We start from the raw sequence: 27,696 nt of genomic DNA on the forward strand, positions 1-27,696 counted from the left end.
GTTATAGAGCGATCAGAGCTATATTAATGCACTGATTAATGTGTAAATGTCACTGGCAGGGAAGGGGTTAACACTAGGGGGCGATCAAGGGGTTAAGTATGTCCTAGGGAGGTGTTTGTAACTGTGGGGGGGGAGGGGACTGACTGGGGGAGAAGACCGATCGATGTTCATAATCAGTATTCTGTGTACATCTCCGTTCTCTTCTCAGTCAGGAGGGATTGCGGGTGGCGCCCCCTGGAGCTCTTAAATCAGCCGAAGTACCGCGATGGCGATTCGCACAGGGGGTGTGGTTAGTGGGTGTGGTTACCAGTCATTTGGTGGAACATCTGAACAGACCCCTTAGGAGAGACACCACGTGGCTCCATGTGGTTTGGTGCTTCATCTACGTGGACCAGAAGGTTCATTCCTGGGTAAAAAACTGGCTACAAGGGCGAGTTCAGAGGGTGGTGATAAATGGGGAGTACTCAGAATGGTCAGGGGTGGGTAGTGGGGTCCCCCAGGGTTCTGTGCTGGGACCAATCCTATTTAATGTGTTCATAAACGATCTGGGGGATGGGATAAACAGTTCAATCTCTGTATTTGTGGACAATACTAAGCTAAGCAGGGCAATAACTTCTCCGCAGGATGTGGAAACCTTGCAAGAAGATCTGAACAAATGAATGGGGGAGGGGCAACTACATGGCAAATGAGGTTCAATGTAGAAAAATGTAAAATAATGCATTTGGGTGGTAAAAATCTGAAGTCAATCTATAGACTGGGGGGAGAACCTCTGGGGGGATCTAGGATGGAAAAGGACCTGGGGGTCCTAGTAGATGATAGGCTCAGCAATGACATGCAATGCCAAGCTGCTGCTAATAAAGCAAACAGAATATTGGCATTAAAAAGGGGGATCAACTCCAGAGATAAAACGATAATTCTCCCGCTCTACAAGACTCTGGTCCGGCCGCACCTGGAGTATGCTGTCCAGTTCTGGGCACCAGTCCTCAGGAAGGATGTACTGGAAATGGAGCGAGTACAAAGAAGGGCAACAAAGATAACTAGAAAATGAGAAGTGGGAATGCTGAAAAGCTGAAATCCGTAAGAAAAAGTTGAAGTGAGAATAGTGAGAAAAGTAGGGATGGTTTTAAACACGAATTTCACTAAATATATGAAAGATGTGGAAGATTTAAAGGTTAAAGCGGAGCTCCACCCTATTTTACAAGTTTTGCTCAATCACATGTCATGACTATTCAGTTATAAACGGATATATATATTTTGTGTTTTTTCAATGTCCATCTCTGCGCTCCCTGCGGATATGGGCGGGACATCTGCGGCTATTTCCCAATTTCCTTTGTAGCTGCAATGTCTCCTGGGAGCTCCTGTCATTATTCCCAGGAGTCATTGCGGAGGCCTGCCGCCAGTTCTCGTGGGATTTCGACGACAACGCCCACCCGTTGTGATGGCAACCCTGAAGTTTACAGGGCTGCTCACCGTAAATACTGAGCATGCGCGGGAAATAGCGGTGAATGCTGGGAGGTCAGCATTCTCCAGATCCCGGAAATTCATGTTTGTGGGCTTCATCGGGGAACGGCCATGATCGAGTTTTATAAATATTTATTTAAAACGAAAACGGACAGCAGCAGCTTAAAACAACTGAAACAGGGAGTGTCACTTAATGATTGTACATGTGTCAGAATGATAAAAAAAAAAATGGGAATGGTCACGGGAACCCCGCTTTAATCTCCACACCTAATGAGAGACAGTGTGAGAGACGCATTCAAACAAACCTTAATAAATCCACAACAGTACATGCTATGGAAACAGCGACTTCACCGTTAGAGACACGAGGTCTTTGTGAACGTATCGCTATAACATTTATGTTGATAAACTTAAAAATGTCGGCATGTCAGCGATTTAAGAAAGAAGTTGGCTGTGCGTTTCTCTGGGAAATGTGAAGAATTTTATACAGGACAGTCAATGGAAGACAGTGTAGAACTCTTGTCATTTGGAAGCTCAAGCAGCCAAAAGTAAAAGGCGAATCACAAAACTGAGCACATTGCCTGAAACTAGACAAAAATACCTTCGATTCGATGTATAAATTGTGTATGACAAGCGGATCTTGTGGGCGTGAGAGCGATTTATAGAGAAGATGATCTCTTTGAAGGCTCTGTGCACTATGACATCATCCACTCTCAGCTATGACATCATCCACTCTCAGCTATGACATCATCCACTCTAAGCAGCCCAATACACTCTGTTTAATCGATAGAATCTCCTGAAATAATCACTAAACTTAAACAGGTTTTCCACACAAACTGTAAAAGAAATCAAACTGAAAAGATAAAAGCAGATAGAGGAATATTTTGTGAAGATTTTAGAGTTTGGTGTCTGGAGGTGAAAGTTTTGGGAGCGGAAGAAGATTTGAAGGATTTGAAGCTCCTATTGACTTCAATGTTAAAAAGTATAAATAGTAGAAAAAGGTTGAAGAAGTTCCATCATCAGATGAAATTATACAGAAGTTACCCAGAGCCATAAAATGTACGGAATAAATAAAAACGAATAACAATAGTGGGACTGCTGAAGAATTCCCACTGATAAAGAGTCTGGAGGAGGATCTCAGCTATGAGGAAAGGTTGGGAGCTCTGAACTTATTATATCTGGAGAAGAGATATGATAACAATCTACAAATATCTCAATGGGGATCCCAGCATAGGAAATAAACCAATCATCTTCAAGGAGTGTAAGAGGACACGGGACCACACTATGAGACATGAGGGCCACACTATCAGGACAAGGGGCCACACTATCAGGACAAGGGGCCACACTATCAGACAAGGGGGCCACACTATCAGACAAGGGGCCACACTATGAGACACAGGGCCACACTATCAGACAAGGGGCCACACTATGAGACACGGGGGCCACACTATGAGACACGGGGGCCACACTATGAGACACAGGGCTACACTACAAGACACGGGGCCACACTATCAGACAAGGGGCCACACTATGAGACACAGGGCTACACTACAAGACACGGGGCCACACTATCAGACAAGGGGCCACACTATGAGACAAGGGGCCACACTATGAGACACGGGGCCACACTATCAGACAAGGGGCCACACTATGAGACACGGGGGCCACACTATGAGACACGGGGCCACACTATCAGACAAGGGGCCACACTATCAGACAAGGGGCCACACTATCAGACAAGGGGCCATACTATGAGACACGGGGCCACACTATCAGACAAGGGGCCACACTATGAGACAAGGGGCCACACTATGAGACACGGGGCCACACTATCAGACAAGGGGCCACACTATCAGACAAGGGGCCATACTATGAGACACGGGGCCACACTATCAGACAAGGGGCCACACTATGAGACACACGGGGCCACACTATGAGACACGGGGGCCCACTATCAGACACGGGGCCACACTAGAGGACAAGGGGTCACACTATGAGACAAGGGGCCACACTATGAGACACGGGGCCACACTAGTGAGTGAATCTGGCCTCACAGGGGGGGCACACAGAGCTGAGAGAGGGATAGATCTGTACCCCTCCCCCACACTCCACTCCCTGACGCTGAGCCTCAGATATATATGGATGGGAGGAGCCAAGGGGTAAGTGAGCTCACCATCCATTCATCCCTGTCCTCTCCTTACATCAGAGTCCTCTCCTTACATCAGAGTCCTCTCCATACATCAGAGTCCTCTCCTTACATCAGAGTCCTCTCCGTACATCAGAGTCCTCTCCATACATCAGAGTCCTCTCCATACATCAGAGTCCTCTCCTTACATCAGAGTCCTCTCCGTACATCAGAGTCCTCTCCATACATCAGAGTCCTCTCCTTACATCAGAGTCCTCTCCGTACATCAGAGTCCTCTCCTTACATCAGAGTCCTCTCCGTACATCAGAGTCCTCTCCATACATCAGAGTCCTCTCCGTACATCAGAGTCCTCTCCGTACATCAGAGTCCTCTCCCTACATCAGAGTCCTCTCCGTACATCAGAGTCCTCTCCGTACATCAGAGTCCTCTCCTTACATCAGAGTCCTCTCCTTACATCAGAGTCCTCTCCCTACATCAGAGTCCTCTCCGTACATCAGAGTCCTCTCCGTACATCAGAGTCCTCTCCGTACATCAGAGTCCTCTCCATACATCAGAGTCCTCTCCTTACATCAGAGTCCTCTCCTTACATCAGAGTCCTCTCCGTACATCAGAGTCCTCTCCTTACATCAGAGTCCTCTCCTTACATCAGAGTCCTCTCCGTACATCAGAGTCCTCTCCATACATCAGAGTCCTCTCCTTACATCAGAGTCCTCTCCATACATCAGAGTCCTCTCCTTACATCAGAGTCCTCTCCGTACATCAGAGTCCTCTCCATACATCAGAGTCCTCTCCTTACATCAGAGTCCTCTCCATACATCAGAGTCCTCTCCGTACATCAGAGTCCTCTCCTTACATCAGAGTCCTCTCCGTACATCAGAGTCCTCTCCTTACATCAGAGTCCTCTCCTTACATCAGAGTCCTCTCCTTACATCAGAGTCCTCTCCTTACATCAGAGTCCTCTCCGTACATCAGAGTCCTCTCCGTACATCAGAGTCCTCTCCTTACATCAGAGTCCTCTCCGTACATCAGAGTCCTCTCCTTACATCAGAGTCCTCTCCTTACATCAGAGTCCTCTCCCTACATCAGAGTCCTCTCCTTACATCAGAGTCCTCTCCTTACATCAGAGTCCTCTCCGTACATCAGAGTCCTCTCCATACATCAGAGTCCTCTCCCTACATCAGAGTCCTCTCCGTACATCAGAGTCCTCTCCGTACATCAGAGTCCTCTCCGTACATCAGAGTCCTCTCTGTACATCAGAGTCCTCTCCGTACATCAGAGTCCTCTCCTTACATCAGAGTCCTCTCCTTACATCAGAGTCCTCTCCCTACATCAGAGTCCTCTCCTTACATCAGAGTCCTCTCCTTACATCAGAGTCCTCTCCCTACATCAGAGTCCTCTCCGTACATCAGAGTCCTCTCCGTACATCAGAGTCCTCTCCATACATCAGAGTCCTCTCCATACATCAGAGTCCTCTCCATACATCAGACTCCCCCCTTACATCAGAGTCCTCTCCTTACATCAGAGTCCTCTCCTTACATCAGAGTCCTCTCCGTACATCAGAGTCCTCTCCTTACATCAGAGTCCTCTCCGTACATCAGAGTCCTCTCCGTACATCAGAGTCCTCTCCTTACATCAGAGTCCTCTCCTTACATCAGAGTCCTCTCCCTACATCAGAGTCCTCTCCGTACATCAGACTCCCCCCTTACATCAGAGTCCTCTCCGTACATCAGAGTCCTCTCCTTACATCAGAGTCCTCTCCGTACATCAGAGTCCTCTCCTTACATCAGAGTCCTCTCCCTACATCAGAGTCCTCTCCTTACATCAGAGTCATCTCCGTACATCAGAGTCCTCTCCATACATCAGAGTCCTCTCCGTACATCAGAGTCCTCTCCTTACATCAGAGTCCTCTCCTTACATCAGAGTCCTCTCCATACATCAGAGTCCTCTCCGTACATCAGAGTCCTCTCCTTACATCAGAGTCCTCTCCTTACATCAGAGTCCTCTCCTTACATCAGAGTCCTCTCCTTACATCAGAGTCCTCTCCGTACATCAGAGTCCTCTCCATACATCAGAGTCCTCTCCATACATCAGAGTCCTCTCCTTACATCAGAGTCCTCTCCGTACATCAGAGTCCTCTCCTTACATCAGAGTCCTCTCCGTACATCAGAGTCCTCTCCATACATCAGAGTCCTCTCCGTACATCAGAGTCCTCTCCTTACATCAGAGTCCTCTCCTTACATCAGAGTCCTCTCCCTACATCAGAGTCCTCTCCTTACATCAGAGTCCTCTCCGTACATCAGAGTCCTCTCCATACATCAGAGTCCTCTCCATACATCAGAGTCCTCTCCTTACATCAGAGTCCTCTCCGTACATCAGAGTCCTCTCCATACATCAGAGTCCTCTCCATACATCAGAGTCCTCTCCTTACATCAGAGTCCTCTCCGTACATCAGAGTCCTCTCCGTACATCAGAGTCCTCTCCCTACATCAGAGTCCTCTCCTTACATCAGAGTCCTCTCCGTACATCAGAGTCCTCTCCATACATCAGAGTCCTCTCCGTACATCAGAGTCCTCTCCATACATCAGAGTCCTCTCCCTACATCAGAGTCCCCCCTTACATCAGAGTCCTCTCCTTACATCAGAGTCCTCTCCGTACATCAGAGTCCTCTCCTTACATCAGAGTCCTCTCCGTACATCAGAGTCCTCTCCATACATCAGAGTCCCCCCTTACATCAGAGTCCTCTCCTTACATCAGAGTCCTCTCCATACATCAGAGTCCTCTCCCTACATCAGAGTCCTCTCCTTACATCAGAGTCCTCTCCATACATCAGAGTCCTCTCCTTACATCAGAGTCCTCTCCGTACATCAGAGTCCTCTCCTTACATCAGAGTCCTCTCCGTACATCAGAGTCCTCTCCTTACATCAGAGTCCTCTCCGTACATCAGAGTCCTCTCCTTACATCAGAGTCCTCTCCGTACATCAGAGTCCTCTCCTTACATCAGAGTCCTCTCCTTACATCAGAGTCCTCTCCGTACATCAGAGTCCTCTCCATACATCAGAGTCCTCTCCATACATCAGAGTCCCCTCCTTACATCAGAGTCCTCTCCGTACATCAGAGTCCTCTCCATACATCAGAGTCCTCTCCTTACATCAGAGTCCTCTCCATACATCAGAGTCCTCTCCGTACATCAGAGTCCCCCCTTACATCAGAGTCCTCTCCTTACATCAGAGTCCTCTCCATACATCAGAGTTCTCCCTTACATCAGAGTCCTCTCCTTACATCAGAGTCCTCTCCTTACATCAGAGTCCTCTCCATACATCAGAGTCCTCTCCATACATCAGAGTCCTCTCCGTACATCAGAGTCCTCTCCTTACATCAGAGTCCTCTCCATACATCAGAGTCCCCCCTTACATCAGAGTCCTCTCCATACATCAGAGTCCCCCCTTACATCAGAGTCCTCTCCTTACATCAGAGTCCTCTCCATACATCAGAGTTCTCCCTTACATCAGAGTCCTCTCCTTACATCAGAGTCCTCTCCTTACATCAGAGTCCTCTCCATACATCAGAGTCCTCTCCATACATCAGAGTCCTCTCCGTACATCAGAGTCCTCTCCTTACATCAGAGTCCTCTCCATACATCAGAGTCCTCTCCTTACATCAGAGTCCTCTCCTTACATCAGAGTCCTCTCCTTACATCAGAGTCCTCTCCATACATCAGAGTCCCCCCTTACATCAGAGTCCTCTCCATACATCAGAGTCCCCCCTTACATCAGAGTCCTCTCCTTACATCAGAGTCCTCTCCTTACATCAGAGTCCTCTCCTTACATCAGAGTCCTCTCCATACATCAGAGTCCTCTCCATACATCAGAGTCCCCCCTTACATCAGAGTCCTCTCCTTACATCAGAGTCCTCTCCATACATCAGAGTCCTCTCCATACATCAGAGTCCCCCCTTACATCAGAGTCCTCTCCGTACATCAGAGTCCCCCCTTACATCAGAGTCCCCCCTTACATCAGAGTCCTCTCCGTACATCAGAGTCCCCCCTTACATCAGAGTCCTCTCCATACATCAGAGTCCTCTCCATACATCAGAGTCCTCTCCATACATCAGAGTCCTCTCCATACATCAGAGTCCTCTCCTTACATCAGAGTCCCCCCTTACATCAGAGTCCTCTCCTTACATCAGAGTCCTCTCCATACATCAGAGTCCTCTCCATACATCAGAGTCCTCTCCTTACATCAGAGTCCTCTCCGTACATCAGAGTCCTCTCCTTACATCAGAGTCCTCTCCTTACATCAGAGTCCTCTCCTTACATCAGAGTCCTCTCCCTACATCAGAGTCCTCTCCTTACATCAGAGTCCTCTCCGTACATCAGAGTCCTCTCCATACATCAGAGTCCTCTCCGTACATCAGAGTCCTCTCCTTACATCAGAGTCCTCTCCTTACATCAGAGTCCTCTCCTTACATCAGAGTCCTCTCCGTACATCAGAGTCCTCTCCATACATCAGAGTCCTCTCCATACATCAGAGTCCTCTCCTTACATCAGAGTCCTCTCCGTACATCAGAGTCCTCTCCTTACATCAGAGTCCTCTCCGTACATCAGAGTCCTCTCCGTACATCAGAGTCCTCTCCGTACATCAGAGTCCTCTCCTTACATCAGAGTCCTCTCCTTACATCAGAGTCCTCTCCCTACATCAGAGTCCTCTCCTTACATCAGAGTCCTCTCCGTACATCAGAGTCCTCTCCATACATCAGAGTCCTCTCCATACATCAGAGTCCTCTCCTTACATCAGAGTCCTCTCCGTACATCAGAGTCCTCTCCATACATCAGAGTCCTCTCCATACATCAGAGTCCTCTCCTTACATCAGAGTCCTCTCCGTACATCAGAGTCCTCTCCGTACATCAGAGTCCTCTCCCTACATCAGAGTCCTCTCCTTACATCAGAGTCCTCTCCGTACATCAGAGTCCTCTCCATACATCAGAGTCCTCTCCGTACATCAGAGTCCTCTCCATACATCAGAGTCCTCTCCATACATCAGAGTCCTCTCCTTACATCAGAGTCCTCTCCCTACATCAGAGTCCTCTCCTTACATCAGAGTCCTCTCCTTACATCAGAGTCCTCTCCATACATCAGAGTCCCCCCTTACATCAGAGTCCTCTCCTTACATCAGAGTCCTCTCCGTACATCAGAGTCCTCTCCTTACATCAGAGTCCTCTCCGTACATCAGAGTCCTCTCCATACATCAGAGTCCCCCCTTACATCAGAGTCCTCTCCATACATCAGAGTCCTCTCCTTACATCAGAGTCCTCTCCTTACATCAGAGTCCTCTCCGTACATCAGAGTCCTCTCCTTACATCAGAGTCCTCTCCGTACATCAGAGTCCTCTCCTTACATCAGAGTCCTCTCCGTACATCAGAGTCCTCTCCTTACATCAGAGTCCTCTCCGTACATCAGAGTCCTCTCCCTACATCAGAGTCCTCTCCCTACATCAGAGTCCTCTCCTTACATCAGAGTCCTCTCCGTACATCAGAGTCCTCTCCGTACATCAGAGTCCTCTCCGTACATCAGAGTCCTCTCCTTACATCAGAGTCCCCCCTTACATCAGAGTCCTCTCCCTACATCAGAGTCCTCTCCTTACATCAGAGTCCTCTCCATACATCAGAGTCCTCTCCATACATCAGAGTCCTCTCCTTACATCAGAGTCCTCTCCTTACATCAGAGTCCTCTCCTTACATCAGAGTCCTCTCCGTACATCAGAGTCCTCTCCTTACATCAGAGTCCTCTCCGTACATCAGAGTCCTCTCCTTACATCAGAGTCCTCTCCGTACATCAGAGTCCTCTCCTTACATCAGAGTCCTCTCCGTACATCAGAGTCCTCTCCCTACATCAGAGTCCTCTCCATACATCAGAGTCCTCTCCTTACATCAGAGTCCCCCCTTACATCAGAGTCCTCTCCCTACATCAGAGTCCTCTCCTTACATCAGAGTCCTCTCCATACATCAGAGTCCTCTCCATACATCAGAGTCCTCTCCTTACATCAGAGTCCTCTCCGTACATCAGAGTCCTCTCCGTACATCAGAGTCCTCTCCTTACATCAGAGTCCTCTTCATACATCAGAGTCCTCTCCTTACATCAGAGTCCTCTCCATACATCAGAGTCCTCTCCGTACATCAGAGTCCTCTCCGTACATCAGAGTCCTCTCCTTACATCAGAGTCCTCTCCGTACATCAGAGTCCTCTCCTTACATCAGAGTCCTCTCCGTACATCAGAGTCCTCTCCATACATCAGAGTCCTCTCCATACATCAGAGTCCTCTCCGTACATCAGAGTCCTCTCCGTACATCAGAGTCCTCTCCATACATCAGAGTCCTCTCCATACATCAGAGTCCTCTCCGTACATCAGAGTCCTCTCCTTACATCAGAGTCCTCTCCGTACATCAGAGTCCTCTCCTTACATCAGAGTCCTCTCCGTACATCAGAGTCCTTTCCTTACATCAGAGTCCTCTCCCTACATCAGAGTCCTCTCCGTACATCAGAGTCCTCTCCGTACATCAGAGTCCTCTCCATACATCAGAGTCCTCTCCCTACATCAGAGTCCTCTCCGTACATCAGAGTCCTCTCCGTACATCAGAGTCCTCTCCGTACATCAGAGTCCTCTCCCTACATCAGAGTCCTCTCCGTACATCAGAGTCCTCTCCATACATCAGAGTCCTCTCCATACATCAGAGTCCTCTCCTTACATCAGAGTCCTCGGAGTTCTGATATAAAGGGGGATTCTGGATATTTTTCTTCATATGATGAGCAAATTATATTTATAAAACAAATATCCGAGTGTTGGGGTGACATGAAGAGAAGGTGAGAAATCGATCATTAGCATCTTGTCACCGTGGTGGGCGGGACCTCTGGATGCCCAAATACCTTGAACCACCTCCATAGATCTTCACTTCTTGGGATTGACAACGACCGTCAAATTCAAATGTCATCCTCACCCTATTGTTCTCCGGATGCGGCTTGTTACATCACTTTTTATACAGTCCCTGGATACTGCTGAGTTGGACGATTGTGAACCTCGCTGCTTATCGTAAGCCTCAATTGGAGGAACCAACAGTGCTTGGAGCGCACGGACTCCCTTCCAGCAAGGAGATGGCGGCAATATCTGAGGATCGATCTGAGGATCGAGAGTCGACCAGAACAAGACGCCTAATGGTGAGCGATCAGAATAAGCTACTATATGAAAAATAACAGGGGACTCTGTCAGGTGAGGAATCGCTGACTCCCGTAACCAACTGTGCTGCACTGTATGTATGCTTGTTATTCAATCGATACATCAAGATCGATCCCACGTGTGCAAATCTCCTCCACTAATGCAGATCGAATACAGACAATTGTTCTGACCAATAAGCCCTGGATTTCTACTCAATCCTTGTTATATTTCAGCAACCTTCGCTAAATGTATCCATCAGACCCGGGTGTGTGTGTGTGTGCATGACGAGTGATCGAGAGGTGAGTAAGGTGACCACCCATGTCCCCTGGAAGACGTCTTCCTTTAATCATAGGATGGAGGGGAAATACTTTCATTTCATTTGTATTTACATCTCAATTTATACTTCAAGGTTTATCAATAAAGATAAATAACGAAAGATATCAGCGGCTCCTTGTAGAAGGACTTCTGTTTGGATTCTTTTTCCAATATTTTTGTGTAAGAAATCGATCAACTTCTAATCATAACAATGGAGGGTCCGAGAATCGCACCGAATGTCATTGTGGGGGGAGGGGATTGTTTGCTTGTGGACCGCTCCCTCCTCAGTCTCCCTCCTCAATCTCTCTCCTCAGTGATCAGTCTCTCTCCTCAGTGATCAGTCTCTCTCCTCAGTCTCTCTCCTCAGTCTCTCTCCTCAGTGATCAGTCTCTCTCCTCGGTGATCAGTCTCTCTCCTCAGTGATCAGTCTCTCTCCTCAGTGATCAGTCTCTCTCCTCAGTCTCTCTCCTCAGTCTCTCTCCTCAGTCTCCCTCCTCAGTCTCCCTCCTCAGTCTCTCTCCTCAGTGATCAGTCTCTCTCCTCAATCTCTCTCCTCAGTGATCAGTCTCTCTCCTCAGTGATCAGTCTCTCTCCTCAGTCTCTCTCCTCAGTCTCTCTCCTCAGTCTCCCTCCTCAGTCTCCCTCCTCAGTCTCTCTCCTCAGTGATCAGTCTCTCTCCTCTGTGATCAGTCTCTCTCCTCAGTGATCAGTCTCTCTCCTCAGTGATCAGTCTCTCTCCTCAGTCTCTCTCCTCAGTCTCTCTCCTCAGTGATCAGTCTCTCTCCTCAGTCTCTCTCCTCAGTCTCTCTCCTCAGTCTCCCTCCTCAGTCTCCCTCCTCAGTCTCTCTCCTCAGTGATCAGTCTCTCTCCTCTGTGATCAATCTCTCTCCTCAGTGATCAGTCTCTCTCCTCAGTCTCTCTCCTCAGTCTCTCTCCTCAGTGATCAGTCTCTCTCCTCAATCTCTCTCCTCAGTGATCAGTCTCTCTCCTCAGTGATCAGTCTCTCTCCTCAGTCTCTCTCCTCAGTCTCTCTCCTCAGTCTCCCTCCTCAGTCTCCCTCCTCAGTCTCTCTCCTCAGTGATCAGTCTCTCTCCTCTGTGATCAGTCTCTCTCCTCAGTGATCAGTCTCTCTCCTCAGTGATCAGTCTCTCTCCTCAGTCTCTCTCCTCAGTCTCTCTCCTCAGTGATCAGTCTCTCTCCTCAGTCTCTCTCCTCAGTCTCTCTCCTCAGTCTCCCTCCTCAGTCTCCCTCCTCAGTCTCTCTCCTCAGTGATCAGTCTCTCTCCTCTGTGATCAATCTCTCTCCTCAGTGATCAGTCTCTCTCCTCAGTGATCAGTCTCTCTCCTCAGTCTCTCTCCTCAGTGATCAGTCTCTCTCCTCAGTGATCAGTCTCTCTCCTCAGTCTCTCTCCTCAGTCTCTCTCCTCAGTGATCAGTCTCTCTCCTCAGTGATCAGTCTCTCTCCTCAGTCTCCCTCCTCAGTCTCTCTCCTCAGTGATCAGTCTCTCTCCTCTGTGATCAGTCTCTCTCCTCAGTCTCTCTCCTCAGTCTCTCTCCTCAGTGATCAGTCTCTCTCCTCAGTGATCAGTCTCTCTCCTCAGTCTCCCTCCTCAGTCTCTCTCCTCAGTGATCAGTCTCTCTCCTCTGTGATCAGTCTCTCTCCTCAGTGATCAGTCTCTCTCCTCAGTGATCAGTCTCCCTCCTCAGTCTCCCTCCTCAGTCTCTCTCCTCAGTGATCAGTCTCTCTCCTCAGTGATCAGTCTCTCTCCTCAGTGATCAGTCTCTCTCCTCAGTCTCTCTCCTCAGTCTCTCTCCTCAGTGATCAGTCTCTCTCCTCAGTGATCAGTCTCCCTCCTCAGTCTCTCTCCTCAGTGATCAGTCTCTCTCCTCAGTCTCTCTCCTCAGTCTCTCTCCTCGGTGATCAGTCTCTCTCCTCAGTCTCTCTCCTCGGTGATCAGTCTCTCTCCTCAGTCTCTCTCCTCAGTCTCTCTCCTCAGTGATCAGTCTCTCTCCTCAGTCTCTCTCCTCAGTCTCTCTCCTCGGTGATCAGTCTCTCTCCTCAGTCTCTCTCCTCGGTGATCAGTCTCTCTCGGTGATCAGTCTCTCTCCTCAGTGATCAGTCTCTCTCCTCAGTGATCAGTCTCTCTCCTCAGTCTCTCTCCTCAGTGATCAGTCTCTCTCCTCAGTGATTGGTCTCTCTTCTCAGTGATTGGTCTCTCTTCTCAGTGATCAGTCTCTCTCCTCGGTTATCAGTCTCTCTTTCCTCGGTGATCAGTCTCCCTCCTCGGTGATCAGTCTCTCTCCTCAGTGATCGGTCTCTCTTCTCGATGGTTAGTCTCTCTCCTCTGATCATAACAATGGAGGGTCCGAGAATCGCACCGAATGTCATTGTGGGGGGAGGGGATTGTTTGCTTGTGGACCGCTCCCTCCTCAGTCTCTCTCCTCAGTCTCTCTCCTCAGTCTCTTTCCTCAGTCTCTCTCCTCGGTGATCAGTCTCTCTTCTCAGTCTCTCTCCTCAGTGATCAGTCTCTCTCCTCTGTGATCAGTCTCTCTCCTCGGTGATCAGTCTCTCTCCTCAGTCTCTCTCCTCAGTGATCAGTCTCTCTCCTCAGTCTCTCTCCTCAGTCTCTCTCCTCGGTGATCAGTCTCTCTCCTCGGTGATCAGTCTCTCTCCTCAGTCTCTCTCCTCAGTGATCAGTCTCTCTCCTCAGTCTCTCTCCTCAGTCTCTCTCCTCGGTGATCAGTCTCTCTCCTCAGTCTCTCTCCTCGGTGATCAGTATCTCTCCTCTGTGATCAGTCTCTCTCCTCGGTGATCAGTCTCTCTCTTCAGTCTCTCTCCTCGGTGATCAGTCTCTCTCCTCAGTCTCTCTCCTCAGTCTCTCTCCTCGGTGATCAGTCTCTCTCCTCAGTCTCTCTCCTCAGTGATCAGTCTCTCTCCTCAGTCTCTCTCCTCGGTGATCAGTCTCTCTCCTCAGTGATCAGTCTCTCTCCTCAGTGATCAGTCTCTCTCCTCAGTCTCTCTCCTCGGTGATCAGTCTCACTCCTCAGTCTCTCTCCTCGGTGATCAGTCTCTCTCCTCAGTCTCTCTCCTCAGTCTCTCTCCTCGGTGATCAGTCTCTCTCCTCAGTCTCCCTGCTCGGTGATCAGTCTCTCTCCTCAGTCTCTTTCCTCAGTCTCTCTCCTCGCTGATCAGTCTCTCTCCTCAGTCTCTCTGCTCGGTGATCAGTCTCTCTCCTCAGTCTCTCTCCTCGGTGATCGGTCTCTCTCCTCGGTGATCAGACTCTCTCCTCGGTGGTCGGTCTCTCTCCTCAGTCTCTCTCTTCGGTGATCCGTCTCTCTCCTCGGTGATCGTTCTCTCTCCTCGGGGATCAGTCTCTCTCAGTCTCTCTCCTCAGTCTCTCGGCTCGGTGATCAGTCTCTCTCCTCAGTCTCTCTCCTCAGTGATCAGTCTCTCTCCTCAGTCTCTCTCCTCAGTCTCTCTCCTCGGTGATCGGTCTCTCTCCTCGGTGATCAGTCTCTCTCCTCGGTGATCAGTCTCTCTCCTCGGTGGTCGGTCTCTCTCCTCAGTCTCTCTCTTCGGTGATCGGTCTCTCTCCTCGGTGATCGTTCTCTCTCCTCGGTGATCGGTCTCTCTGTGATCGGTCTCTCCCCTCGGTGATCAGTCTCTCTCCTCGGTGATCAGTCTCTCTCCTCGGTGATCAGTCTCTCTCCTCGGTGATCAGTCTCTCTCCTCAGTGGTCGGTCTCTCTCCTCAGTGGTCGGTCTCTCTCCTCAGTCTCTCTCCTCTGTGATCAGTCTCTCTCCTCGGTGATCAGTCTCTCTCCTCGTTGGTCGGTCTCTCTCCTCGGTGATCAGTCTCTCTCCTCGGTGATCAGTCTCTCTCCTCGGTGTTCAGTCTCTCTCCTCGGTGATCGTTCTCTCTCCTCGGTGATCGGTCTCTCTCCTCGGTGATCGGTCTCTCTCCTTGGTGATCAGTCTCTCTCCTCGGTGGTCGGTCTCTCTCCTCAGTCTCTCTCCTCGGTGATCAGTCTCTCTCCTCGGTGTTCAGTCTCTCTCCTCGGTGATCATTCTCTCTCCTCGGTGATCGGTCTCTCTCCTCGGTGATCGGTCTCTCTCCTCGGTGATCAGTCTCTCTCCTCGGTGGTCGGTCTTTCTCCTCAGTCTCTCTTCTCAGTGATCGGTCTCTCTCCTTGGTGATCGGTCTCTCTCCTCGGTGATCGGTCTCTCTCCTCAGTGATCGGTCTCTCTCCTCGGTGATCAGTCTCTCTCCTCAGTCTTTCTTCTCAGTGATCGGTCTCTCTCCTCGGTGATCGGTCTCTCTCCTCAGTGATCGGTCTCTCTCCTCGGTGATCAGTCTCTCTCCTCAGTCTCTCTTCTCAGTGATCTGTCTCTCTCCTCGGTGATCGGTCTCTCTCCTCAGTCTCTCTTCTCAATGATCGGTCTTTCTCCTCGGTGATCGGTCTCTCTCCTCGGTGATCAGTCTCTCTCCTCTGTGATCAGTCTCTCTCCTCTGTGATCAGTCTCTCTCCTCGGTGGTCGGTCTCACTCCTCAGTCTATCTTCTCAGTGATCAGTCTCTCTCCTCGGTGGTCGGTCTCTCTCCACAGTGATCGGTCTTTCTCCTCAGTGATCGGTCTCTCTCCTCAGTGATCGGTCTCTCTCCTCGGTGATCGGTCTCTCTCCTCAGTGATCAGTCTCTCTCTCCCCAGTGATCAGTCTCCCTCCTTGGTGATCAGTCTCCCTCCTCGGTGATCGGTCTCTCTTCTCAGTGATCGGTCTCTCTCCTCGGTGATCAGTCTCTCTCCTCTGTGATCAGTCTCTCTCCTCTGTGATCAGTCTCTCTCCTCTGTGATCAGTCTCTCTCCTCGGTGGTCGGTCTCACTCATCAGTCTATCTTCTCAGTGATCAGTCTCTCTCCTCGGTGGTCGGTCTCTCTCCACAGTGATCGGTCTTTCTCCTCAGTGATCGGTCTCTCTCCTCGGTGATCGGTCTCTCTCCTCAGTGATCAGTCTCTCTCTCCCCAGTGATCAGTCTCCCTCCTTGGTGATCAGTCTCCCTCCTCGGTGATCGGTCTCTCTTCTCAGTGATCGGTCTCTCTCCTCGGTGATCGGTCTCTCTCCTCGGTGATCAGTCACTCTCTCCTCAGTGATCGGTCTCCCTCCTCTGTGATCAGTCTCTCTCTCAGTGATTGGTCTCCTTCCTCGGTGATCGGTCTCTCTTCTCGGTGATCGGTCTCTCTCCTCGGTGATCGGTCTCTCTCCTCGGTGATCAGTCTCTCTCTCGGTGATCAGTCTCTCTCCTCTGTGATCAGTCTCTCTCCTCGGTGATCAGTCTCTCTCCTCGGTGATCAGTCTCTCCTCGGTGATCAGTCTCTCTCCTCGGTGATCAGTCTCTCCTCTGTGATCGGTCTCTCTCCTCAGTGATCGGTCTCTCTCCTCGGTGATCGGTCTCTCTCGGTGATCGATCTCTCTCCTCAGTGATCAGTCTCTCTCTCCTCGGTGATCAGTCTCTCTCTCCTCGGTGATCAGTCTCTCTCCTCGGTTATCAGTCTCACTCCTCGGTGATCAGTCTCTCTCTCCTCGGTGGTCAGTCTCACTCCTCGGTGATCAGTCTCACTCCTCGGTGATCGGTCTCTCTCTCCTCGGTGATCGGTCTCTCTCCTCTGTGATCGGTCTTTCTCCTCAGTGATCAGTCTCTCTCTCCTCGGTGATCAGTCTCTCTCCTCGGTGATCAGTCTCTCTCCTCAGTGATCGGTCTCTCTCCTCGGTGATCGGTCTCTCTCCTCAGTGATCAGTCTCTCTCTCCTCAGTGATCAGTCTCTCTCCTCGGTGATCAGTCTCTCTCCTCAGTGACCAGTCTCTCTCAGTGATCGGTCTCTCTCCTCGGTGATCGGTCTCTCTCCTCGGTGATCAGTCTCTCTCCTCAGTCTCTCTCCTCGGTGATCGATCTCTCTCCTCGGTGATCAGTCTCTCTCTCCTCAGTGATCAGTCTCTCTCTCCTCAGTGATCAGTCTCTCTTCTCTTTGATCGGTCTCTCTCCTCGGTGATCGGTCCCTCTCCTCAGTGATCAGTCTCTCTCTCCTCAGTGATCAGTCTCTCTCCTCGGTGATCGGTCTCTCTCCTCAGTGATCGGTCTCTCTCCTCAGTCTCTTTCCTCGGTCTCTCTCCTCAGTGATCAGTCTCTCTCCTCAGTGATCAGTCTCTCTCCTCAGTCTCTCTCTCCTCAGTGATCAGTCTCACTCCTCAGTCTCTCTCCTCGGTGATCGGTCTCTCTCCTCGGTGATCGGTCTCTCTCCTCAGTGATCGATCTCTCTCGTCAGTGATCGGTCTCTCTCCTCAGTGATCAGTCTCTCTCCTCGGTGATCGGTCTCTCTCCTCGGTGATCGGTCTCTCTCCTCGGTGATCAGTCTCTCTCCTCGGTGATCAGTCTCTCTCGGTGATCAGTCTCTCTCCTCAGTGATCAGTCTCTCTCCTCGGTGATCAGTCTCTCTCCTCAGTCTCTCTCCTCAGTGATCAGTCTCTCTCCTCAGTGATTGGTCTCTCTTCTCAGTGATTGGTCTCTCTTCTCAGTGATCAGTCTCTCTCCTCGGTGATCAGTCTCTCTGCTCAGTGGTTAGTCTATCTCCTCGGTGATCAGTCTCTCTCCTCGGTTATCAGTCTCTCTTTCCTCAGTGATCAGTCTCCCTCCTCGGTGATCAGTCTCTCTCCTCGATGATCGGTCTCTCTCCTCGATGATCGGTCTCTCTCCTCAGTGATCGGTCTCTCTTCTCGATGGTTAGTCTCTCTCCTCGGTGATCAGTCTCTCTCCTCAGTGATCAGTCTCTCTCCTCGGGGATCGGTCTCTCTCCTCAGTGATCGGTCTCTCTCCTCAGTGATCAGTCTCTCTCCTCGGTGATCGGTCTCTCTCCTCAGTGATCAGTCTCACTCCTCGGTGATCAGTCTCTCTCCTCGGTGATCAGTCTCTCTCCTCGGTGATCAGTCTCTCTCCTCGGTGATCAGTCTCTCTCTCCTCGGTGATCGGTCTCTCTCCTCGGTGATCGGTCTCTCTTCTCGGTGATCGGTCTCTCTCCTCAGTGATTAGTCTCTCTCCTCGGTGATCGGTCTCTCTCCTCGGTGATCAGTCTCTCTCCTCGGTGATCAGTCTCTCTCGGTGATCAGTCTCTCTCCTCAGTGATCAGTCTCTCTCCTCGGTGATCAGTCTCTCTCCTCAGTCTCTCTCCTCAGTGATCAGTCTCTCTCCTCAGTGATTGGTCTCTCTTCTCAGTGATTGGTCTCTCTTCTCAGTGATCAGTCTCTCTCCTCGGTGATCAGTCTCTCTGCTCAGTGGTTAGTCTCTCTCCTCGGTGATCAGTCTCTCTCCTCGGTTATCAGTCTCTCTTTCCTCGGTGATCAGTCTCCCTCCTTGGTGATCAGTCTCTCTCCTCGATGATCGGTCTCTCTCCTCGATGATCGGTCTCTCTCCTCAGTGATCGGTCTCTCTTCTCGATGGTTAGTCTCTCTCCTCGGTGATCAGTCTCTCTCCTCAGTGATCAGTCTCTCTCCTCGGGGATCGGTCTCTCTCCTCAGTGATCGGTCTCTCTCCTCAGTGATCAGTCTCTCTCCTCGGTGATCGGTCTCTCTCCTCAGTGATCAGTCTCACTCCTCGGTGATCAGTCTCTCTCCTCGGTGATCAGTCTCTCTCCTCGGTGATCGGTCTCTCTCTCCTCGGTGATCGGTCTCACTCCTCGGTGATCAGTCTCTCTCCTCGGTGATCAGTCTCTCTCCTCAGTGATTAGTCTCTCTCCTCGGTGATCGGTCTCTCTCCTCGGTGATCAGTCTCTCTCCTCGGTGATCAGTCTCTCTCGGTGATCAGTCTCTCTCCTCAGTGATCAGTCTCTCTCCTCGGTGATCAGTCTCTCTCCTCAGTCTCTCTCCTCAGTGATCAGTCTCTCTCCTCAGTGATCAGTCTCTCTCTTCTCGGTGATCAGTCTCTCTCCTCTGTGATCGGTCTCTCTCCTCAGTGATCAGTCTCTCTCTCCTCGGTGATCAGTCTCTCTCCTCGGTGATCAGTCTCTCTCCTCGGTGATCAGTCTCTCTCCTTCGTGATCAGTCTCTCTCCTTCGTGATCAGTCTCTCTCCTCAGTGATCGGTCTCTCTCCTCGGTGATCGGTCTCTCTCCTCAGTCTCTCTCCTCGGTGATCGGTCTCTCTCCTCAGTGATCAGTCTCTCTCTCCTCAGTGATCAGTCTCTCTCCTCGGTGATCAATCTCTCTCCTCAGTGATCAGTCTCTCTCAGTGATCGGTCTCTCTCCTCGGTGATCGGTCTCTCTCCTCGGTGATCGGTCTCTCTCCTCAGTCTCTCTCCTCGGTGATCGATCTCTCTCCTCGGTGATCAGTCTCTCTCTCCTCAGTGATCAGTCTCTCTCTCCTCAGTGATCAGTCTCTCTTCTCTTTGATCGGTCTCTCTCCTCGGTGATCGGTCCCTCTCCTCAGTGATCAGTCTCTCTCTCCTCAGTGATCAGTCTCTCTCTCCTCAGTGATCAGTCTCTCTCCTCGGTGATCGGTCTCTCTCCTCAGTGATCGGTCTCTCTCCTCAGTCTCTTTCCTCGGTCTCTCTCCTCAGTGATCAGTCTCTCTCCTCAGTGATCAGTCTCTCTCCTCAGTCTCTCTCCTCGGTGATCAGTCTCACTCCTCAGTCTCTCTCCTCGGTGATCGGTCTCTCTCCTCAGTGATTAGTCTCTCTCCTCGGTGATCGGTCTCTCTCCTCAGTGATCGGTCTCTCTCCTCAGTGATCAGTCTCTCTCCTCGGTGATCGGTCTCTCTCCTCGGTGATCAGTCCCTCTCCTCGGTGATCAGTCTCTCTCGGTGATCAGTCTCTCTCCTCAGTGATCAGTCTCTCTCCTCAGTGATCAGTCTCTCTCCTCGGTGATCGGTCTCTCTCCTCAGTGATCAGTCTCTCTCTCCTCAGTGATCAGTCTCTCTCCTCAGTCTCTCTCCTCGGTGATCAGTCTCTCTCCTCGATGATCAGTCTCTCTCCTCGGTGGTTAGTCTCTCTCCTCAGTGATCAGTCTCTCTCCTCGGGGATCGGTCTCTCTCCTCAGTGATCGGTCTCTCTCCTCAGTGATCAGTCTCTCTCCTCGGTGATCGGTCTCTCTCCTCAGTGATCAGTCTCTCTCTCCTCAGTGATCAGTCTCTCTCCTCAGTCTCTCTCCTCGGTGATCAGTCTCTCTCCTCGATGATCAGTCTCTCTCCTCGGTGGTTAGTCTCTCTCCTCGGTGATCAGTCTCTCTCCTCTGTGATCAGTCTCTCTCCTCGATGGTTAGTCTCTCTCCTCGGTGATCAGTCTCTCTTCTCGGTGATCGGTCTCTCTCCTCGGTGATCAGTCTCTCTCCTCGGTGATCAGTCTCTCTCCTCAATGATCAGTCTCTCTCCTCGGTGGTTAGTCTCTCTCCTCGGTGATCAGTCTCTCTCCTCGGTGGTTAGTCTCTCTCCTCGGTGATCAGTCCCTCTCCTCGGTGATCAGTCTCTCTCGGTGATCAGTCTCTCTCCTCAGTGATCAGTCTCTCTCCTCGGTGATCAGTCTCTCTCCTCGGTCTCTCTCCTCAGTGATCAGTCTCTCTCCTCAGTGATTGGTCTCTCTTCTCAGTGATTGGTCTCTCTTCTCAGTGATTAGTCTCTCTCCTCAGTGATCAGTCTCTCTCCTCAGTGATCAGTCTCTCTGCTCAGTGGTTAGTCTCTCTCCTCGGTGATCAGTCTCTCTCCTCGGTGATCAGTCTCTCTCCTCGGTTATCAGTCTCTCTTTCCTCGGTGATCAGTCTCCCTCCTCGGTGATCAGTCTCTCTCCTCGATGATCGGTCTCTCTCCTCGATGATCGGTCTCTCTCCTCAGTGATCGGTCTCTCTTCTCGATGGTTAGTCTCTCTCCTCGGTGATCAGTCTCTCTCCTCAGTGATCAGTCTCTCTCCTCGGGGATCGGTCTCTCTCCTCAGTGATCAGTCTCTCTCCTCGGTGATCGGTCTCTCTCCTCAGTGATCAGTCTCTCTCTCCTCAGTGATCAGTCTCTCTCCTCAGTCTCTCTCCTCGGTGATCAGTCTCTCTCCTCGATGATCAGTCTCTCTCCTCGGTGGTTAGTCTCTCTCCTCAGTGATCAGTCTCTCTCCTCGGGGATCGGTCTCTCTCCTCAGTGATCGGTCTCTCTCCTCAGTGATCAGTCTCTCTCCTCGGTGATCGGTCTCTCTCCTCAGTGATCAGTCTCTCTCTCCTCAGTGATCAGTCTCTCTCCTCAGTCTCTCTCCTCGGTGATCAGTCTCTCTCCTCGATGATCAGTCTCTCTCCTCGGTGATCAGTCTCTCTCCTCTGTGATCAGTCTCTCTCCTCGATGGTTAGTCTCTCTCCTCGGTGATCAGTCTCTCTTCTCGGTGATCGGTCTCTCTCCTCGGTGATCAGTCTCTCTCCTCGGTGATCAGTCTCTCTCCTCAATGATCAGTCTCTCTCCTCGGTGGTTAGTCTCTCTCCTCGGTGATCAGTCTCTCTCCTCGGTGGTTAGTCTCTCTCCTCGGTGATCAGTCTCTCTCCTCGATGGTTAGTCTCTCTCCTCGGTGGTTAGTCTCTCTCCTCGGTGATCAGTCTCTCTCCTCGGTGGTTGGTCTCTCTCCTCGGTGATCAGTCTCTCTCCTCAGGCTGCACGGCCCTTATTGAGGTAAGCCGCCTTACAATGGAACCCATCTGCCTGGGAAAGCATACAATGAGCGTCAGAAACGCCAACTACTTCACTTCTGGTTTCTTTAAACTGTCAGTAATTGTGGATTTTGACAACTTTGTGGTCGGAGTCCGGTGGACGATATTATGAGTGGAGACTCTGAAACGCTCCTGAAACGCGTCGGGCATAACAGGAAGAGACTGTCACATAAATATACAGCTCTACATGAGCCCCCGTGCACCATGCTGTTTTATGTAACTTATGGGGATGTATGCACCAATGTTTTTTAATTGTGTATGAATAAACTTTATATTTTTATACTAAATCAATTTCATATCTGCACTCTGTATGGAGCACTTTCCTGAACCCTGCACTTTGTACATAGCGCACCCCTGAACCTCGCACTCTGTACATAGCGCACCCCTGAACCTCGCACTCTGTACTTAGCGCACTCCTGAACATCGCACTCTGTACATAGCGCACCCCTGAACCTCGCACTCTGTACTTAGCGCACCCCTGAACCTCGCACTCTGTACTTAGCGCACCCCTGAACCCTGCACTCTGTACATAGCGCACTCCCGAACATCGCACTCTATACATAGCGCACCCCTGAACCTCGCAATCTGTACATAGCACACCCCTAAACCTCGCACTCTGTACATAGCGTACCCCTGAACCCAGCACTCTGTACTTAGCGCACTCCTGAACATCGCACTCTGTACATAGCGCACCCCTGAACCTCGCACTCTGTACTTAGCGCACCCCTGAACCTCGCACTCTGTACTTAGCGCACCCCTGAACCCTGCACTCTGTACATAGCGCACTCCCGAACATCGCACTCTATACATAGCGCACCCCTGAACCTCGCAATCTGTACATAGCACACCCCTAAACCTCGCACTCTGTACATAGCGTACCCCTGAACCCAGCACTCTGTAGATAGCGCACCCCTGCACCTCACACTCTGTACATAGCATACTCCCGAACCTCGCACTCTATACATAGCGCACCCCTGAACCTCGCAATCTGTACCTAGCGCACCCCTGAACCTCGCACTCTGTACTTAGCGCACCCCTGAACCTCGCACTCTGTACTTAGCGCACCCCTGAACCTCGCACTCTGTACATAGCGCACCCCTGAACCTCGCACTCTGTACTTAGCGCACCCCTGAACCTCGCACTCTGTACTTAGCGCACCCCTGAACCTCGCACTCTGTACTTAGCGCACCCCTGAACCTCGCACTCTGTACTTAGCGCACCCCTGAACCTCGCACTCTGTACTTAGCGCACCCCTGAACCTCACACTCTGTACTTAGCGCACCCCTGAACCTCGCACTCTGTACATAGCGCACCCCTGAACCTCGCACTCTGTACATAGCGCACCCCTGAACCCTGCACTCTGTACATAGCACAACCCTAAACCTCGCACTCTGTACATAGAGCACCCCTGAACCCTGCACTCTGTACATAGCGCACCACTGCACCTCGCACTCTGTACATAGCACACTCCCGAACCTCGCACTCTATACATAGCGCACCCCTGAACCTCGCATTCTGTACATAGCACACCCCTAAACTATGCACTCTGTACATTGCAGGGTTCAGGGGTGCGCTATGTACAGAGTGCGAGGTTTAGGGGTGTGCTATGTACAGAGTGCAGGGTTCAGGGGTGCGCTATGTACAGAGTGCAGGGTTCAGGGGTGCGCTCTCTGTACATAGCGCACGCCTGCACCTCACACTCTGTACATAGCACACTCCCGAACCTCACACTCTGTACATAGCGCACCCCTGAACCCTGCACTCTGTACATAGCGCACCCCTGAACCCTGCACTCTGTACATAGCGCACGCCTGCACCTCACACTCTGTACATAGCACACTCCTGAACCTTGCACTCTATACATAGCGTACCCCTGAACCTCGCAATCTGTACATAGCGCACCCCTGAACCTCACATTCTGTACATAGCACACCCCTAAACCCTGCACTCTGTACATAGCGCACCCCTGCACCTCGCACTCTGTACATAGCACACTCCCGAACCTTGCACTCTGTACATAGCGCACCCCTGAACCTCGCACTCTGTACTTAGAGCACCTCGGAACCTCGCACTCTGTACTAAGAGCACCCCTCAACCTCGCACTCTGTACATAGTGCACCCCTCAACCTCGCACTCTGTACATAGCGCACCCCTCAACCTCGCACTCTGTACTTAGCGCACCCCTGAACCTCGCACTCTGTACATTGCGCACCCCTGAACCTTGCACTCTGTACTTAGTGCACCCCTGAACCTTCGCACTCTGTACTTAGCGCACCCCTGAACCTCGCACTCTGTACTTAGCGCACCCCTGAACCTCGCACTCTGTACTTAGCGCACCCCTGAACACCGCACTCTGTACATAGTGCACCCCAGAACCCCACACTCTGTACACAGCACACCCCTGAACCCTGCACTCTGTACACAGCACACCCCTGAACCCTGCACTCTGTACACAGCACACCCCTGAACCCTGCACTCTATACGCAGCAAACTGCTGAACCCTGCACTCTACATAGCATAGCGCACCCCTGAATCTTTCACTCTGTACACAGCACACTGCTGAACCCTGCACTCTGTACGCAGCAAGCCCCTGAACCCCGCACACTGTACATAGTGCACCCCTGAACCCTGAAGGCAGTAGACTACATTCCTCTCACTATTGATGGGGGTCCCTTGGGCTAAAGTTTGAAATTTTTTTATAAAGATTGGAGTCCTTTGCTATCTGCCGTATCAGTTGGGGTCATTTGGTCCTGAAGAAGCAGGGGATCCAGCGAAAAGTGTCAACCAACTTTCTTGCTATGTATAAGAAGATTGTCCAATGAAATTACTCCTGTAACTATTGTTAAATGTTTTTAAAGCAATCCCCATACAGGTAACTTTATAACGGGATGTAATAAAACATTTTGAGTTTTAATGGCATGGTTTACCATTTGAGGGCGGCACAATTTAAAGTCCAGCTATTGTATTGGTTGGTTATAATGGTCCTCAGAGGTGGTGGCTGCATTCGTTTTAGTGTTCAGGTTAAAAATATTTATATCATCAGGTACATAAAAGAACTGGTGATCCTGCTAGGAATGTCATATCCTTGTCACTTCCTATGAGCTGAAAACATCCTTCCCTTTCTTGTGGAAAACCACTATTCCCGTCAATCCAACATTTAATGGAGATGAACAAAGGCAGACATGTTTGAAGGCCAGGCTGTGTGACAACCATGGTTCCCTCCATAGATACAGTAGAACGTGAGTGTAGACATAAAGGCACTCCTCCCAACTGTCCCGGGTTCACTGGAACTGTCCCGGGATTTGATGTAAGTCCTGACGTCTCAATACATCAAAGCAATGTCCAAGAGTGGAGCCCTTTGCGATCATTGGTTGCTAGGACTGCCAGAATCACAGCAACCAATGACGCACTTTGCAGGCATGCACAGCAGGGGGAAACCACCACTGTGCAGCTCTATACACCCCCCCAACTTCAGCTCCCACTTCCTGTCCCAAGGCAGCTCCAGTCACGTAAGGTAAAACTCTGTATGGGCTCCCATCCGGTGATGTGTCAGTACCGCTCCCGCCCCAGGCTGCGCCCACCTGGTGATGAAGGAGGACTGCTCCGTAACCTACAAATACAGTACCATTTTCAGGCACTGTCAGATTCCTGACTCCAGTCCAAAACCCCAACACTGGACTTGGCCAGCACCTGAGCAAATATAGTGTGTGCACAGGGGTCCTTCTGTTGTCACACTGACCAGTTACCCTAATCCCGTCATAATTTGCAGGTGCCACCCTAGTGTTAAAAAGAACAGATGTTAGTTAAGTGTCATGTTGCCCAGGTGCCCCCCTCCTTTAACATTGCCCAGGTCACCCTGCCTGATCACACTTCTAGGACCCCCTCTCCTATCGCACTTCCAGGTCCCCTTTTCCTACCACCCTTCCAGGTTCTCCTTTATCTATCACACTTCCAAGTCCCCCTGCCTGATCACACTTCCAGGTCCTCCCTCCTATTACACTTTCAGGTCCCCTTTATCTATCACACTTCCAGGTCCTCTGTTCTATCACACTTCCAGGTCCCCTTTTCCTACCACCCTTCCAAGTTCTCCTTTACCTATCACACTTCCAGGTCCTCCCTCCTATCACACTTCCAGGTCCTCTGTTCTATCACACTTCCGGGTCCCCTTTTCCTATCACACTTCCAAGTCCCCTTGCCTGATCACACTTCCAGGTCCCCCCTCCTATCACACTTCCAGGTCCCCCTTTCCTATCACCCTTCCAGGTCCCCCTTTGTCTATCACACTTCCAGGTTCTCTGTTCTATCACACTTCCAGGTCCCCCTTTCCTACCACCCTTCCAGGTCCCCCTTTATCTATCACACTTCCAGGTCCTCTGTCCTATCGCACTCCCAGGTCCCCCTGCCTGATCACACTTCCAGGCCTTCCCTTACCTTGAGTGTCCCTCATTTGGAAGTTCAAAGTTGGGAGGTATGCATAAAGGGACAGGAAGTGTGTTACTAGCAGGATCACCAAGTGATAATTAAGGAAATAAGCCTGGAAAAAAACAAAACAAATGCAGCCGTCACAGCTATGAATTGGTAAAGTTATAGATACGTGGAGTAGAGAAACGTGGTGACCCACCCGGGCTCCAACAGTTTATATTGTGGTGGGCAGTGGGTGGAGTCACTTTGCAGATAGTGGATGGTGGTCTCCACCATAAAGAGCCTTCTAATTGCCCGCCCTGTTCTGTCGTTCCAGGAGATGGAAAGTTGTGCAGCTCCGATGAGGAGAAGACGGCAGGACGGTTGTCGGAGTCCGCCTGTAGCGACCACGAAGAAGACGAGACTTCTGGAGACAGCTGTGGAGATGAAAATCTTCAGGATCATGGAAACAGCCCAAGAAGACCTCGAGGTAAAGGGAAGAACAGTGTGCAAGACCTCGGGAAAGACAGAGCCGGGACGGCTGGGAAAAGTCGTCGGCGCAGAACCGCCTTCACCAGCGAGCAGCTCTTGGAGCTGGAGAAGGAGTTCCATTGTAAGAAGTACCTCTCCCTGACTGAGAGGTCTCAGATCGCCCACACTTTAAAGCTCAGCGAGGTACAAGTCAAAATCTGGTTCCAGAACCGCAGGGCCAAATGGAAACGCATCAAAGCTGGGAACGTCAATAGCCGCGCAGGAGAACCCGTCCGCAACCCTAAAATTGTGGTGCCCATCCCTGTGCATGTTAATCGCTTCACCATCAGGACACAACAGATGGAGGGATCACGACAGTAATAATGATGAGCAGAAAAAAAGGATAGTGGGTGGAGCTAAAAACTGAAAAGTGAATAATGGGTGGAGCTAGGCAAACCTATTTCATGGTAGACAGAGAACAATTCCAGGACAACTTTGTCAACTTTTTGGTATATGGAAGCCAGTGATGAATGCACTATGCTAAGGACTACCGCAGATGATCGGGACTATCGACTGCCATGACCTTGACAAGACCATTCTAGAAGGCTCAATCCTCAGCTTGACGATGAGAAATCCGTAACATTTGTGTCTCCTCTGGGGATGGACAGTCCTCCCACTGATTCTAACCAACCTATTTCACCAATAATCATAATTCTCTGTATCATACGAAGGATAGGAAAGACTAACCTGAACTGTACAGAACATGACAAGTCCATGGACACAACACAATGTCACCATTTTTACTGAACACTTAATTCAGAGAAACCGAAATAAAAAAGGATCAAAAAAGTGGGAGTGTGACGTGTCTGGGAGAACCTCTACAAAACGTTCCGTCAGGGAAATCATACAATCTCGCATAGAGCGGCTTGGCTATTTTCAGTCTTTGGATATCTGCTGGTCATACACATCCACATTTGTAGGTCAGGAAG

The 27,696-nt window shown here is 50.7% G+C and overlaps 1 protein-coding gene across 1 annotated transcript in view; it reads left to right on the plus strand.

Moving 5' to 3' along the window:
• Positions 1 to 27,487, plus strand: part of GBX1 (gastrulation brain homeobox 1) — a 43,957-nt gene extending 16,470 nt beyond the window's left edge. Inside the window, exon 2 of the mRNA XM_073632936.1 lies at positions 26,574 to 27,487. Within this exon, the coding sequence (XP_073489037.1) occupies positions 26,574 to 27,088 (515 nt within the window). The 3' untranslated portion in view covers positions 27,089 to 27,487. The remainder of the gene's footprint in view (positions 1 to 26,573) is intronic.
• The last annotated feature ends 209 nt before the right edge of the window (positions 27,488 to 27,696 follow it).

This window comes from Aquarana catesbeiana, linkage group LG05 (assembly GCF_042186555.1).
Source record: "Aquarana catesbeiana isolate 2022-GZ linkage group LG05, ASM4218655v1, whole genome shotgun sequence".
In the NCBI taxonomy this organism is placed as follows: domain Eukaryota; kingdom Metazoa; phylum Chordata; class Amphibia; order Anura; family Ranidae; genus Aquarana; species Aquarana catesbeiana.